The sequence below is a fragment of the Hyla sarda genome, chromosome 5 (genome assembly GCF_029499605.1).
Source record: "Hyla sarda isolate aHylSar1 chromosome 5, aHylSar1.hap1, whole genome shotgun sequence".
NCBI lineage: Eukaryota > Metazoa > Chordata > Amphibia > Anura > Hylidae > Hyla > Hyla sarda.
In genome coordinates, this window is record NC_079193.1 from 359288745 (window position 1) to 359304037 (window position 15293).

Consider the following 15293-nt stretch of genomic DNA (forward strand, 5'->3'; position numbering starts at 1 on the left):
CTGGGTGATTGGTGATGGGTGCTGGGTGATTGGTGCTGGGGGATGGGTGATGGGTGCTGGGTGATTGGTGCTGGGTTCTGTCATATAGAGGTCAGACCGGGGCATATAGGGGGAGATTTATTAAAACCTTTGCAGAGGAAAAGCCCTCAGCAAAACGATTTGATTGGTTGCTATGGGCGACTGCACCGCTCTTTCTCTGCACAGGTTTTGATAAATCTCCTCTATAATACAGTATATTATAGTGCAGCTGTCACATGTTTTCTGTAAATAAAGACAAAGTGTATATACACATGGCAGACCTTCATAGAAATTGTTCTTAACTCGATTTTACAAAAACTGGGACTGGGTGTGATTTGCAAGTCAGACCGATTGTCACACTTCGGCTGGCAGGAGGTGGATCCTCTGTGCCAGAGAGGGATTGGCGTGGACCGTGCTGGTGGACCGGTTCTAAGTTGCTACTGGTATTCACCAGAGCCCGCCGCAAAGCGGGATGGTCTTGCAGCGGCGGTAGCAACCAGGTCGTATCCACCAGCAACGGCTCTACCTCTCTGACTGCTGAAGATAGGCGCGGTACAAGGGAGTAGACAAGAGCAAGGTCGGACGTAGCAGAAGGTCGGGGCAGGCAGCAAGGATCGTAGTCAGGGGCAACGGCAGGAGGTCTGGAACACAGGCTAGGAACACACAAGGAAACGCTTTCACTGGCACAATGGCAACAAGATCCGGCGAGGGAGTGCAGGGGAAGTGAGGTATAAATAGGGAGTGCACAGGTGAACACACTAATTAAGCCAACTGCGCCAATCAGTGGCGCAGTGGCCCTTTAAATTGCAGAGACCCGGCGCGCGCGCGCCCTAAGGAGCGGGGCCGCGCGCGCCGGGACAAGACCGACGGAGAGCGAGTCAGGTACGGGAGCCGGGATGCGCATCGCGAGTGGGCGCCTCCCGCATCGCAAATCGCATCCCGGCTGAGAGAGGTATTGCAGCGCACCCGGTCAGCAGGTCTGACCGGGGCGCTGCAATTGCGAGGATGTTGCGAGCGCTCCGGGGAGGAGCGGGGACCCGGAGCGCTCGGCGTAACAGTACCCTCCCCCTTGGGTCTCCCCCTCTTCTTGGAGCCTGAGAACCTGAGGACAAGACTTTTGTCTAGGATGTTGTCCTCAGGTTCCCAGGATCTCTCTTCTGGGCCACAGCCCTCCCAATCCACCAAGAAATTTTTTTTCCCTCTGACCGTCTTGGAGGCCAGAATCTCCTTCACGGAGAAGACGTCAGAAGAACCGGAAACAGGAGTGGGAGAAACAAGTTTGGGAGAGAAGCGGTTAATGATGAGTGGTTTAAGGAGAGAGACATGGAAGGCATTGGGAATACGAAGAGAAGGAGGAAGAAGGAGTTTGTAAGAGACAGGGTTAATCTGGCACAAGACTTTGAAAGGACCAAGATAGCGTGGTCCCAGTTTGTAACTGGGGACACGAAAGCGGACATATTTAGCGGAGAGCCATACCTTGTCTCCGGGAGCAAAAATGGGGGGAGTTCTTCTTTTCTTATCGGCAAACCTTTTCATGCGGGATGAAGCCTGTAAAAGAGAATTTTGGGTCTCTTTCCATATGGTGGAAAGATCACGAGTCACTTCATCCACAGCGGGCAAACCAGAGGGCAAGGGAGTAGGGAGGGGGGGAAGAGGGTGACGGCCGTACACCACGAAAAATGGGGACTTAGCAGAAGATTCTGAGACTCTGAAGTTGTATGAGAATTCGGCCCATGGTAGAAGATCTGCCCAGTCATCCTGGCGGGAGGAAACAAAATGCCGTAAATAGTCACCCAGGACCTGGTTAATTCTTTCTACTTGCCCATTGGATTGGGGATGATAAGAAGAAGAGAAGTTTAATTTAATCTTGAGCTGTTTACAGAGGGCCCTCCAGAATTTAGACACGAACTGGACACCTCTATCCGAGACGATCTGCGTGGGCAAACCGTGAAGACGAAAAATGTGTACAAAAATTTTTTTGCCAACTGAGGCGCTGAAGGAAGACCAGGAAGAGGAATAAAATGTGCCATCTTGGAAAATCGATCAACGACCACCCAAACAACAGTGTTGCCACGGGATGGGGGTAAGTCTGTAATAAAGTCCATACCAATCAGTGACCAAGGCTGTTCGGGGACAGGCAGAGGATGAAGGAGACCAGCAGGCTTCTGGCGAGGAGTCTTATCCCGGGCACAGACAGTACAGGCCCGCACAAAATCAACAACATCCGTCTCCAGAGTCGGCCACCAATAGAAACGAGAGATGAGTTGCAAGGATTTTTTGATGCCCGCATGGCCTGCGAGGTGGGAGGAATGTCCCCATTTGAGAATCCCGAGACGTTGGCGTGGAGAAACGAAGGTCTTCCCTGGAGGAGTTTGCCTGATGGAGGCTGGAGAAGTGGAGATCAGACAGTCAGGAGGAATGATGTGTTGCGGAGAGACCTCTACTTCCGAGGCATCCGAGGAACGACGAGAGAGGGCATCGGCCCTAATGTTCTTGTCGGCAGGACGAAAATGAATTTCAAAGTTAAAACGGGCAAAGAACAACGACCACCTGGCCTGGCGAGGGTTCAGCCGTTGGGCAGACTGGAGATAGGAGAGATTCTTGTGATCGGTGTATATGATAACTGGAAATTTTGATCCCTCCAGCAGATGCCTCCATTCCTCAAGCGCCAATTTAATGGCCAGTAGTTCTCGATCCCCGATGGAGTAGTTTCTCTCCGCCGGAGAGAAGGTCCTAGAAAAAAACCCACAAGTAACAGCATGCCCGGAAGAATTTTTTTGTAGAAGGACAGCTCCAGCTCCCACTGAGGAGGCATCTACCTCCAATAGGAAGGGTTTAGATGGGTCAGGTCTGGAGAGCACGGGAGCAGAAGAAAAGGCAGACTTGAGACGTTTAAATGCGTCTTCCGCTTGGGGAGACCAGGACTTGGGATTGGCATTTTTCTTGGTTAAAGCCACGATAGGAGCCACAATAGTGGAAAAGTGTGGAATAAATTGTCTGTAATAATTGGCGAACCCCAAAAAACGTTGGATAGCACGGAGTCCGGAGGGGCGTGGCCAATCTAAGACGGCAGAGAGTTTATCTGGGTCCATTTGTAATCCCTGGCCAGAGACCAAGTATCCTAGGAAAGGAAGAGATTGACATTCAAACAGACATTTCTCCATTTTGGCATAAAGTTGATTGTCTCGAAGTCTCTGAAGAACCATGCGGACATGCTGGCGGTGTTCTTCTAAGTTGGCAGAAAAAATCAGAATATCGTCCAGATAAACCACAACACAGGAATATAAGAGATCACGAAAAATTTCATTAACAAAGTCTTGGAAGACGGCAGGGGCGTTGCACAGGCCAAAGGGCATGACCAGATACTCAAAGTGTCCATCTCTGGTGTTAAATGCAGTCTTCCATTCGTCCCCCTCCCTGATGCGGATGAGATTATAAGCACCTCTTAAGTCCAGTTTGGTAAAGATGTGGGCACCTTGAAGGCGATCAAAGAGTTCCGAGATAAGAGGAAGGGGGTAGCGGTTCTTTACCGTGATTTTATTAAGTCCGCGGTAATCAATGCAAGGACGTAGGGAGCCATCTTTTTTGGACACAAAAAAAAATCCAGCTCCGGCAGGAGAGGAGGATTTGCGGATAAACTCCTTTTTAAAATTTTCCTGGATGTATTCAGACATGGCAAGAGTCTCTGGGGCAGACAGAGGATAAATTCTGCCCCGGGGTGGAGTAGTACCCGGGAGGAGGTCAATAGGACAGTCATAAGGCCTGTGAGGAGGTAAAGTCTCAGCTTGCTTTTTGCAAAACACGTCAGCATAGTCCATATAAGCCTTAGGAAGACCGGTTACAGGGGGAACCACAGGGTCGCGGCAGGGAGTACTGGGAACCGGTTTAAGACAGTCCTTGAAACAAGAAGTACCCCAGCTCTTGATTTCTCCTGTGGACCAATCAAGGGTTGGGGAATGGCGTTGAAGCCACGGTAATCCAAGAAGAATTTCGGAAGTGCAGTTGGAGAGGACCAAAAACTAATTTTTTTCGTGATGAGGTCCGATGCACATTAGGAGAGGTTCCGTGCGGTAACGCACGGTACAGTCCAATCTTTCATTGTTAACAGAATTGATGTAGAGGGGTCTGGCGAGACTGGTCACCGGGATGTTGAACCTGTTGATGAGGGAGGCCAAAATTAAATTTCCTGCAGATCCGGAATCCAAGAAGGCCATAGTAGAGAAGGAGAAGGTAGAGGAAGATATCCGCACAGGCACAGTAAGGCGTGGAGAAGCAGAGTTGACATCAAGAACTGTCTCACCTTTGTGCGGAGTCAGCGTACGTCTTTCCAGACGGGGAGGACGGATAGGACAATCCTTCAAGAAGTGTTCGGTACCGGCACAGTATAGGCACAGATTCTCCATGCGGCGTCGTGTCCTCTCTTGAGGTGTCAAGCGAGACCGGTCAACTTGCATAGCCTTCACGGCGGGAGGCACAGGAACGGATTGCAGAGGACCAGAGGAGAGAGGAGCCGGGGAGAAAAAACGCCTCGTGCGAACAAAGTCCATATCCTGGCGGAGCTCCTGACGCCTTTCGGAAAAACGCATGTCAATGCGGGTGGCCAGATGAATGAGTTCATGCAGGTTAGCAGGAATTTCTCGTGCGGCCAGAACATCTTTAATGTTGCTGGATAGGCCTTTTTTAAAGGTCGCGCAGAGGGCCTCATTATTCCAGGATAATTCGGAGGCAAGAGTACGGAATTGGATGGCGTACTCGCCAACAGAAGAATTACCCTGGACCAGGTTCAGCAGGGCAGTCTCAGCAGAAGAGGCTCGGGCAGGTTCCTCAAAGACACTTCGAATCTCCGTGAAGAAGGAGTGTACAGAGGCAGTGACGGGGTCATTGCGGTCCCAGAGCGGTGTGGCCCATGACAGAGCTTTCCCAGACAGAAGGCTGACTACGAAAGCCACCTTAGACCTTTCAGTAGGAAACTGGTCCGACATCATCTCCAAGTGCAGGGAACATTGCGAAAGAAAGCCACGGCAAAACTTAGAGTCCCCATCAAATTTATCCGGCAAGGATAATCGTAGGCCGGAAGCGGCCAGTCGCTGCGGAGGAGGTGCAGGAGCTGGCGGAGGAGATGATTGCTGAAGCTGTGGTAGTAGCTGCTGTAGCATCACGGTCAGTTGAGACAGCTGGTGGCCTTGTTGCGCTATCTGTTGCGACTGCTGGGCGACCACCGTGGTGAGGTCGGCGACAACTGGCAGTGGGACTTCAGCGGGATCCATGGCCGGATCTACTGTCACGCTTCGGCTGGCAGGAGGTGGATCCTCTGTGCCAGAGAGGGATTGGCGTGGACCGTGCTGGTGGACCGGTTCTAAGTTGCTACTGGTATTCACCAGAGCCCGCCGCAAAGCGGGATGGTCTTGCAGCGGCGGTAGCAACCAGGTCGTATCCACCAGCAACGGCTCAACCTCTCTGACTGCTGAAGATAGGCGCGGTACAAGGGAGTAGACAAGAGCAAGGTCGGACGTAGCAGAAGGTCGGGGCAGGCAGCAAGGATCGTAGTCAGGGGCAACGGCAGGAGGTCTGGAACACAGGCTAGGAACACACAAGGAAACGCTTTCACTGGCACAATGGCAACAAGATCCGGCGAGGGAGTGCAGGGGAAGTGAGGTATAAATAGGGAGTGCACAGGTGAACACACTAATTAAGCCAACTGCGCCAATCAGTGGCGCAGTGGCCCTTTAAATTGCAGAGACCCGGCGCGCGTGCGCCCTAAGGAGCGGGGCCGCGCACGCCGGGACAAGACCGACCGAGAGCGAGTCAGGTACGGGAGCCGGGATGCGCATCGCGAGCGGGCGCCTCCCGCATCGCAAATCGCATCCCGGCTGAGAGAGGTATTGCAGCGCACCCGGTCAGCAGGTCTGACCGGGGCGCTGCAATTGCGAGGATGTTGCGAGCGTTCCGGGGAGGAGCGGGGACCCGGAGCGCTCGGCGTAACACCGATGCACAAAAAGGGCAGATAATAAAAGGGGTGGGGCTTAAACTTTGGGCGTGTTTTTGTGAGGTGGGGTGTGGCTTGCATGCCGGATCTTTGTACCCCATATAACACACCATAACATCAATTTTTGTGTTCCAACAGTCTTGGAGGGAGCTATCCAATATGGGTTAGTGTCAGACCAATAGCGGTGGTTTTGTTTGTTAACTTCACATTCACATTAAAGTTTCCTTATCACTGAACAAAATCTTCTGAGTAAACTGAGGATCCTGTTCCAATTTTTGTTTTGCCCATTCTGCAGCACCTGAAACTACGGATACTGGAAGCCTGTGCTAGCATTTCTCCTGCGGTGTACATAGTAGTATATAGCAGTGTATACGGATACTGGAAGCCTGTGCTAGCATTTCTCCTGCGGTGTATATAGTAGTATATAGCAGTGTATACAGATACTGGAAGCCTGTGCTAGCAATTCTCCTGCGGTGTATATAGTAGTATATAGCAGTGTATACGGATACTGGAAGCCTGTGCTAGCATTTCTCATTTGGTGTATATAGTAGTATATAGCAGTGTATACGGATACTGGAAGCCTGTGCTAGCATTTCTCCTGCGGTGTATATAGTAGTATATAGCAGTGTATACGGATACTGGAAGCCTGTGCTAGCATTTCTCCTGCGGTGTATATAGTAGTATATAGCAGTGTATACGGATACTGGAAGCCTGTGCTAGCATTTCTCCTGCGGTGTATATAGTAGTATATAGCAGTGTATACGGATACTGGAAGCCTGTGCTAGCATTTCTCCTGCAGTGTATATAGTAGTATATAGCAGTGTATACGGATACTGGAAGCCTGTGCTAGTATTTCTCCTGCGGTGTATATAGTAGTATATAGCAGTGTATACGGATACTGGAAGCCTGTGCTAGTATTTCTCCTGTGGTGTATATAGTAGTATATAGCAGTGTATACGGATACTGGAAGCCTGTGCTAGCATTTCTCATTCGGTGTATATAGTAGTATATAGCAGTGTATACGGATACTGGAAGCCTGTGCTAGCATTTCTCCTGCGGTGTATATAGTAGTATATAGCAGTGTATACGGATACTGGAAGCCTGTGCTAGCATTTCTCCTGCGGTGTATATAGTAGTATATAGCAGTGTATACGGATACTGGAAGCCTGTGCTAGCATTTCTCCTGCGGTGTATATAGTAGTATATAGTAGTGTATACGGATACTGGAAGCCTGCGCTAGCATTTCTCCTGCGGTGTATATAGTAGTATATAGCAGTGTATACGGATATAGGAAGCCTGTGCTAGCATTTCTCCTGCGGTGTATATAGTAGTATATAGCAGTGTATACGGATACTGGAAGCCTGTTCTAGCATTTCTCCTGCGGTGTATATAGTAGTATATAGCAGTGTATACGGATACTGGAAGCCTGTGCTAGCATTTCTCCTGCGGTGTATATAGTAGTATATAGCAGTGTATACGGATACTGGAAGCCTGTGCTAGCATTTCTCCTGCGGTGTATATAGCAGTGTATATGGATACTGGAAGCCTGTGCTAGCATTTCTCCTGCGGTGTATATAGTAGTATATAGCAGTGTATACGGATACTGGAAGCCTGTGCTAGCATTTCTCCTGCAGTGTATATAGTAGTATATAGCAGTGTATACGGATACTGGAAGCCTGTGCTAGTATTTCTCCTGCGGTGTATATAGTAGTATATAGCAGTGTATACGGATACTGGAAGCCTGTGCTAGCATTTCTCCTGCGGTGTATATAGTAGTATATAGCAGTGTATACGGATACTGGAAGCCTGTGCTAGCATTTCTCCTGCGGTGTATATAGTAGTATATAGCAGTGTATACGGATACTGGAAGCCTGTGCTAGCATTTCTCATTCGGTTTATATAGTAGTATATAGCAGTGTATACGGATACTGGAAGCCTGTGCTAGCATTTCTCCTGCGGTGTATATAGTAGTATATAGCAGTGTATACGGATACTGGAAGCCTGTGCTAGCATTTCTCCTGCGGTGTATATAGTAGTATATAGCAGTATATACGGATACTGGAAGCCTGTGCTAGCATTTCTCCTGCGGTGTATATAGTAGTATATAGTAGTGTATACGGATACTGGAAGCCTGCGCTAGCATTTCTCCTGCGGTGTATATAGTAGTATATAGCAGTGTATACGGATATAGGAAGCCTGTGCTAGCATTTCTCCTGCGGTGTGTATAGTAGTATATAGCAGTGTATACGGATACTGGAAGCCTGTTCTAGCATTTCTCCTGCGGTGTATATAGTAGTATATAGCAGTGTATACGGATACTGGAAGCCTGTGCTAGCATTTCTCCTGCGGTGTATATAGTAGTATATAGCAGTGTATACGGATACTGGAAGCCTGTGCTAGCGTTTCTCCTGCGGTGTATATAGCAGTGTATATGGATACTGGAAGCCTGTGCTAGCATTTCTCCTGCGGTGTATATAGTAGTATATAGCAGTGTATACGGATACTGGAAGCCTGTGCTAGCATTTCTCCTGCAGTGTATATAGTAGTATATAGCAGTGTATACGGATACTGGAAGCCTGTGCTAGTATTTCTCCTGCGGTGTATATAGTAGTATATAGCAGTGTATACGGATACTGGAAGCCTGTGCTAGCATTTCTCCTGCGGTGTATATAGTAGTATATAGCAGTGTATACGGATACTGGAAGCCTGTGCTAGCATTTCTCCTGCGGTGTATATAGTAGTATATAGCAGTGTATACGGATACTGGAAGCCTGTGCTAGCATTTCTCCTGCGGTGTATATAGTAGTATATAGCAGTGTATACGGATACTGGAAGCCTGTGCTAGCATTTCTCCTGCGGTGTATATAGCAGTGTATATGGATACTGGAAGCCTGTGCTAGCATTTCTCCTGCGGTGTATATAGTAGTATATAGCAGTGTATACGGATATAGGAAGCCTGTGCTAGCATTTCTCCTGCGGTGTATATAGTAGTATATAGCAGTGTATACGGATACTGGAAGCCTGTTCTAGCATTTCTCCTGCGGTGTATATAGTAGTATATAGCAGTGTATACGGATACTGGAAGCCTGTGCTAGCATTTCTCCTGCGGTGTATATAGTAGTATATAGCAGTGTATACGGATACTGGAAGCCTGTGCTAGCATTTCTCCTGCGGTGTATATAGCAGTGTATATGGATACTGGAAGCCTGTGCTAGCATTTCTCCTGCGGTGTATATAGTAGTATATAGCAGTGTATACGGATACTGGAAGCCTGTGCTAGCATTTCTCCTGCAGTGTATATAGTAGTATATAGCAGTGTATACGGATACTGGAAGCCTGTGCTAGTATTTCTCCTGCGGTGTATATAGTAGTATATAGCAGTGTATACGGATACTGGAAGCCCGTGCTAGCATTTCTCCTGCGGTGTATATAGTAGTATATAGCAGTGTATACGGATACTGGAAGCCTGTGCTAGCATTTCTCCTGCGGTGTATATAGTAGTATATAGCAGTGTATACGGATACTGGAAGACTGTGCTAGCATTTCTCCTGCGGTGTATATAGTAGTATATAGCAGTGTATACGGATACTGGAAGCCTGTGCTTGCATTTCTCCTGCGGTGTATATAGTAGTATATAGCAGTGTATACGGATACTGAAAGCCTGTGCTTGCATTTCTCCTGCGGTGTATATAGTAGTATATAGCAGTGTATACGGATACTGGAAGCCTGTGCTAGCATTTTTCCTGCGGCGTATATAGTAGTATATAGCAGTGTATACGGATACTGGAAGCCTGTGCTAGCATTTCTCCTGCGGTGTATATAGTAGTATATAGCAGTGTATACGGATACTGGAAGACTGTGCTAGCATTTCTCCTGCGGTGTATATAGTAGTATATAGCAGTGTATAAGGATACTGGAAGCCTGTGCTAGCATTTCTCCTGTGGTGTATATAGTAGAATATAGCAGTGTATACGGATACTGGAAGCCTGTGCTAGCATTTTTCCTGCGGCGTATATAGTAGTATATAGCAGTGTATACGGATACTGGAAGCCTGTGCTAGCATTTCTCCTGCGGTGTATATAGTAGTATATAGCAGTGTATACGGATACTGGAAGCCTGTGCTAGCATTTCTCCTGCGGTGTATATAGTAGTATATAGCAGTGTATACGGATACTGGAAGCCTGTGCTAGCATTTCTCCTGCGGTGTATATAGTAGTATATAGCAGTGTATACGGATACTGGAAGACTGTGCTAGCATTTCTCCTGCGGTGTATATAGTAGTATATAGCAGTGTATACGGATACTGGAAGCCTGTGCTTGCATTTCTCCTGCGGTGTATATAGTAGTATATAGCAGTGTATACGGATACTGGAAGTCTGTGCTAGCATTTCTCCTGCGGTGTATATAGTAGTATATAGCAGTGTATACGGATACTGGAAGCCTGTGCAAGCATTTCTCCTGCGGTGTATATAGTAGTATATAGCAGTATATAGAGAAGAGGGTTGCATTGACAATCCAACACAATGGGCAGCACATTGAACACATTTTATAAGTGGTCAGAAACTTGTAAATAACTCATGAAAGAATAAAGTTACGTTAAAACCAAGCAAATCATTGTTTTTCTTGTGAAATTCCCAATAAGTTTGATGTGTCACATGACCCTCTTCATATTGAAAAAACAAAAGTTGGATTCAAAATGGCCGCCATGGTCACCACCCATCTTGAAAAGTTTCCCCCCTCACATATACTAATGGACCACAAACAGGAAGTTAATATCACCAACCATTCCCATTTTATTAAGGTGTATCCATATAAACGGCCCACCCTGTAGATTTACATCAATTACATCACATGCTCAGCTTGGTAAGGTGGCGCAGTCTAATTTCTTGTAGGAGTTGTGTTATACCGCAATAATACCAAAAGAAAGCAAAAAGGTACTCACTGGCAATTTGGCTTGTGTTCCTTCGAAACCTGTATAATAGGAAATGATAGGAAATGATAAGTTGTAAGTCTAATAAATCTACAGTGTAATAAAGGACATGAAGCGAATTGGGATGAAGAATGTTTCACCCTCCTGGGTGCCACCTGCTATAACTCCTGGTTCACTAAATTTGGGGGTCATGACCTCTGCATTTGCTGGTAATCGACGCCGTCTATCACTTTATACAGTGGTCCCTCAACATACGATGGTAATCCGTTCCAAATGGACCATCGTTTGTTGAAGCCATCGCATGTTGAGGGATCCGTGCAATGTAAAGTATAGGACAGTGGTCTACAACCTGCGGACCTCCAGATGTTGCAAAACTACAACACCCAGCATGCCCGGACAGCCAACGGCTGTCCGGGCATGCTGGGAGTTGTAGTTTTGCAACATCTGGAGGTCCGCAGGTTGAAGACCACTGGTATTAAAGGTTAAAGGTTGTACTCACCTGTCCCCGCCGCTCCAGACCGTCATCGCTCGTCACCGCTGCCCTGGATGTCGCCGTTCATCGCTATCGCCGCGTCCCCGGGGTGTCCCCGACGCTCCGGCAAGGCCTCTGCTTCCCCGGCATCCTCGCTCTCCGTCGCCGCCATCACATCGCTACGCACGCCGCTCCTATTGGATGAGGGGACGGCGTGCGCAGCGACGTGATGACGACGATGGAGAGCGCCGGCGATGCAGGGGATCCCGAAGAGGACGCTCCGGAGCCCCGAGGACAGGTAAGTGATCGTCAGCGGACCACACGGGGCACTGTAAACGGCTATCCGGTGGCAGCTGAAGCAGTCTGCGCTGCCGGATAGCCGTTTATGCGATGGCCCCGACATACAAAAGCATCGTATGTTGAAATGATCGTAGGTCGGGGGGTCACTGTACACAATGCTGGTCATGGGGCAGGGGGCTGCTTTATGTTGCTGGTCTATGCCATTACAGTCACCTTGAGATATGCCTATTGCTGCCCTTGGCAACGCTATCATTGTGTCCTCAAAAGATGAGAATGGCGGTATGTCTCTCTAGACCAGTGTTTCCCAACCAGGGTGCCTCCAGCTGTTGCAAAACTACAACTATATTGTGGAACAGTCATCGCTTTAAAGGGGTACTCCGCCCCTAGACATCTTTTCCCCTATTTAAAGGATATGGGATAAGATGTCTGATCGCAGGGTTCCCGCAACTGGGACCCCAGCGATCTCTGTGCAGCAATCGGCGTCCGTTTACAACACTGGGTGCGGGCTTCGGAGCTCGTGACGTCACGGCCCCTCCCATAGACCTGAATCGAGGGTTCGGGGTGTGACATCACGAGGGGGCATGACCGTGACGTCACGACCCCCGCCGTCCGCTCCAAGCGTTCGGAACAAAATGTTCCGAACGCTGGGACAGTGGAGTACCCCTTTAATAGACTATACTCAGTCTACATGTGACTGCGCATTATATACGTCACAATGCCCTAATGAGCAGTAAAATAGTGATGTGCATAGGGTCTACGCTTTAAAAAAAAATACATTTTGTTATTTAAGAAAAAATAAAAAATGAACATGTGGCTGCATGTAAACATTGCTGCAATGGATGTAGTGATGTCTATACTGATATCAACCAATCTAACTAATATCTAGGACGGTACACATACAGTAAGGAATTTTTAAAGGGGTTATGCAGGAATCGAAAACCAGAACAAATTTCTTCCAAAAACAATGCCACACCTGTCCTCAGGTTACACGTGGTATTACAACTTGGCTCCATTCACTTTAATGGAACTGACTTGCAATACCACAAACAACCTGAGAACAGGTGTGGTGCTGTTTCTAATCCTGGATAACTGCTTTAAAGGGGTACAATAGTGGGAACCTTTTTTTTATTTTTTATTTATTTATTTATTTTTTTAAATCAACTGGTGCCAGAAAGTTAAACAGATTTGTAAATCACTTCTATAAAAAAAAATCTTAATCCTTCCAGTGCTTGTTAGCTGCTGAATACTACAGAAGAAATTATTTTCTTTTTGGAACACAGAGCTCTCTGCTGACATCTCTGCCCATTTTAAGAACTGTCCAGAGTAGGAGAAAATCCCCCATAGAAAACATATGCTGCTCTGGACAGTTCCTAAACTGTGCTCGTGATGAGAGAAGAGATCTGTGTTCCAAAAAGAAAATAATTATTTCCTCTGCAGTATTCAGCAGCTAATAAGTACTGGAAGGATTAAGATTTTTTAATAGAAGTAATTTACAAATCTGTTTAACTTTCGGGCACCAGTTGATTTAGAAAAAAAAAAAATAAAGTTTTCCACCGGAGTACCCCTTTAATCCATGTGGCCCTGGATTTATGCTGAGGACAGAAGCAGGGCAATGGCATATTAATATTATTTTTTATAAGACAATATACTGGTAGTTGATCCAATCCTACAGGTCACTTATAAATAACATTTTTAAATAATGTGATTTCTGGAAGAAGCCCTTTAAGAATCCATTCTCAGTTCTGGGATGTAGGACAGGCAGATCTAATGTATTTATCCACGTCAATGATTTCTGTCTAACCTGAGGTCTGTGGCTCCAAATGGTTTAGGTAATAGCGCTGCTTCCGGTTTGCTCGATCTTTAGTGTGAAACTGATCCAGAGCCAGGAAGGCCTAAGGCAGAAAGATGACATAATGAGAAATAAAACATCATTTCACTCAAAATAGTTATGTAATCTTTCCTTAACCCCTTCAGGACCAAAGCCCATTTTGGCCTTAAGGACCAGAGCGTTTTTTGCACATCTGACCACTGTCACTTTAAACATTAATAACTCTGGAATGCTTTTAGTTATCATTCTGATTCCGAGATTGTTTTTTCGTGACCTATTCTCCTTTAACATGGTGGTAAAATTTTGTGGTAACTTGCATCCTTTCCTTGTGAAAAATCCTAAAATTTGATGAAAAATTTGAAAATTTTGCATTTTTCTAACTTTGAAGCTCTCTGCTTGTAAGGACAATGTATATTACAAATAAAAAAAATTTTTATTCACATATACAATATGTCTACTTTATGTCTGCATCATAAAAGTGACGAGTTTTTACTTTTGGAAGACACCAGAGGGCTTCAAAGTTCAGCAGAAATTTTCCAATTTTTCACAAAATTTTCAAACTCACTATTTTTCAGGGACCAGTTCAGGTTTGAAGTGGATTTGAAGGGTCTTCATATTAGAAATACCCCACAAAAGACCCCATTATAAAAACTGCACCCCCCAAAGTATTCAAAATGACATTCAGTCAGCATTTTAACCCTTTAGGTGTTTCACAGGAATAGAAGCAAAGTGAAGGAGAAAATTCACAATCTTCATTTTTTACACTCGCATGTTCTTGTAGACCCAATTTTTAATTTTTACAAGGGGTAAAAGGAGAAAATTTATACTTATATTTGTAGCCCAATTTCTCTCGAGTAAGCACATACCTCATATGTCTATGTAAAGTGTTCGGCGGGCGCAGTAGAGGGCTCAGAAGCGAAGGAGCAACAAGGGGATTTTAGAGAGTACGTTATTCTGAAATGGTTTTTGGGGGGCATGTTGCATTTAGGAAGCCTCTATGGTGCCAGAACAGCAAAAAAACCTCACATGCCATACCATTTTGGAAACTAGACCCCTTGAGGAACATAACAAGGAATAAAGTGAGCCTTAATACCCCACACGTGTTTCACGACTTTTGCATATGTAAAAAAAAATTTTTTTTTTTCACTAAAATGTGTGTTTCCCCCCAAATTTCACATTTTTCCAAGGGTTAATAGCAGGAAATACCCCCCAATATTTGTAACCCCTTCTCTTCTGAGTATGGAGGTACCCCATAAGTTGACCTGAAGTACACTATGGGCGAACTACAATGCTCAGAAGAGAAGGAGTCATATTTGGCTTTTTGAGAGCAAATTTTGCTTGGGGGGGCATGTCGCATTTAGGAAGCCCCTATGGTGCCAGGACAGCAAAAAAAACACATGGCATACCATTTTGGAAACTAGACCCTTTGAGGAACGTAACAAGGGGTACAGTGAGCATTTGCCCCCACTGGTGTCTGACAGATCTTTGGAACAGTGGGCTGTACAAGTTTTCATTTTCAAGGACCACTGTTCCAAAGATCAGTCAGACACCTGTGGGGGGTAAGTTCTCACTGCACCCCTCATTACATTCCGTGAGGGGTGTAGTTTCCGAAATGGGGTCACATGTGGGGTTTTTTTTTTTTTGCATTTGTCAAAACTGCTGTAACAATCAGCCACCCCTGTGCAAATCACCTCAAATGTACATGGTGCACTCTCCCTTCTGGGCCTTGTTGTGCGCCCCCAGAGCACTTTGCGCCCAC

General features: G+C 46.5%; 1 protein-coding gene across 5 annotated transcripts in view; it reads right to left on the reverse strand.

Moving 5' to 3' along the window:
• The window catches only part of LOC130274414 (uncharacterized), a 245551-nt gene that overhangs the window by 174713 nt on the left and 55545 nt on the right, over nt 1-15293 (reverse strand). For all 5 annotated transcript variants that reach the window (XM_056522734.1, XM_056522733.1, XM_056522735.1 and 2 more), the window contains exons 8-9: nt 13508-13598; nt 10947-10975 (exon numbers count right to left, since the gene is read on the reverse strand). In XM_056522734.1, the coding sequence (XP_056378709.1) occupies nt 10947-10975; nt 13508-13598 (120 nt within the window). The remainder of the gene's footprint in view (nt 1-10946; nt 10976-13507; nt 13599-15293) is intronic.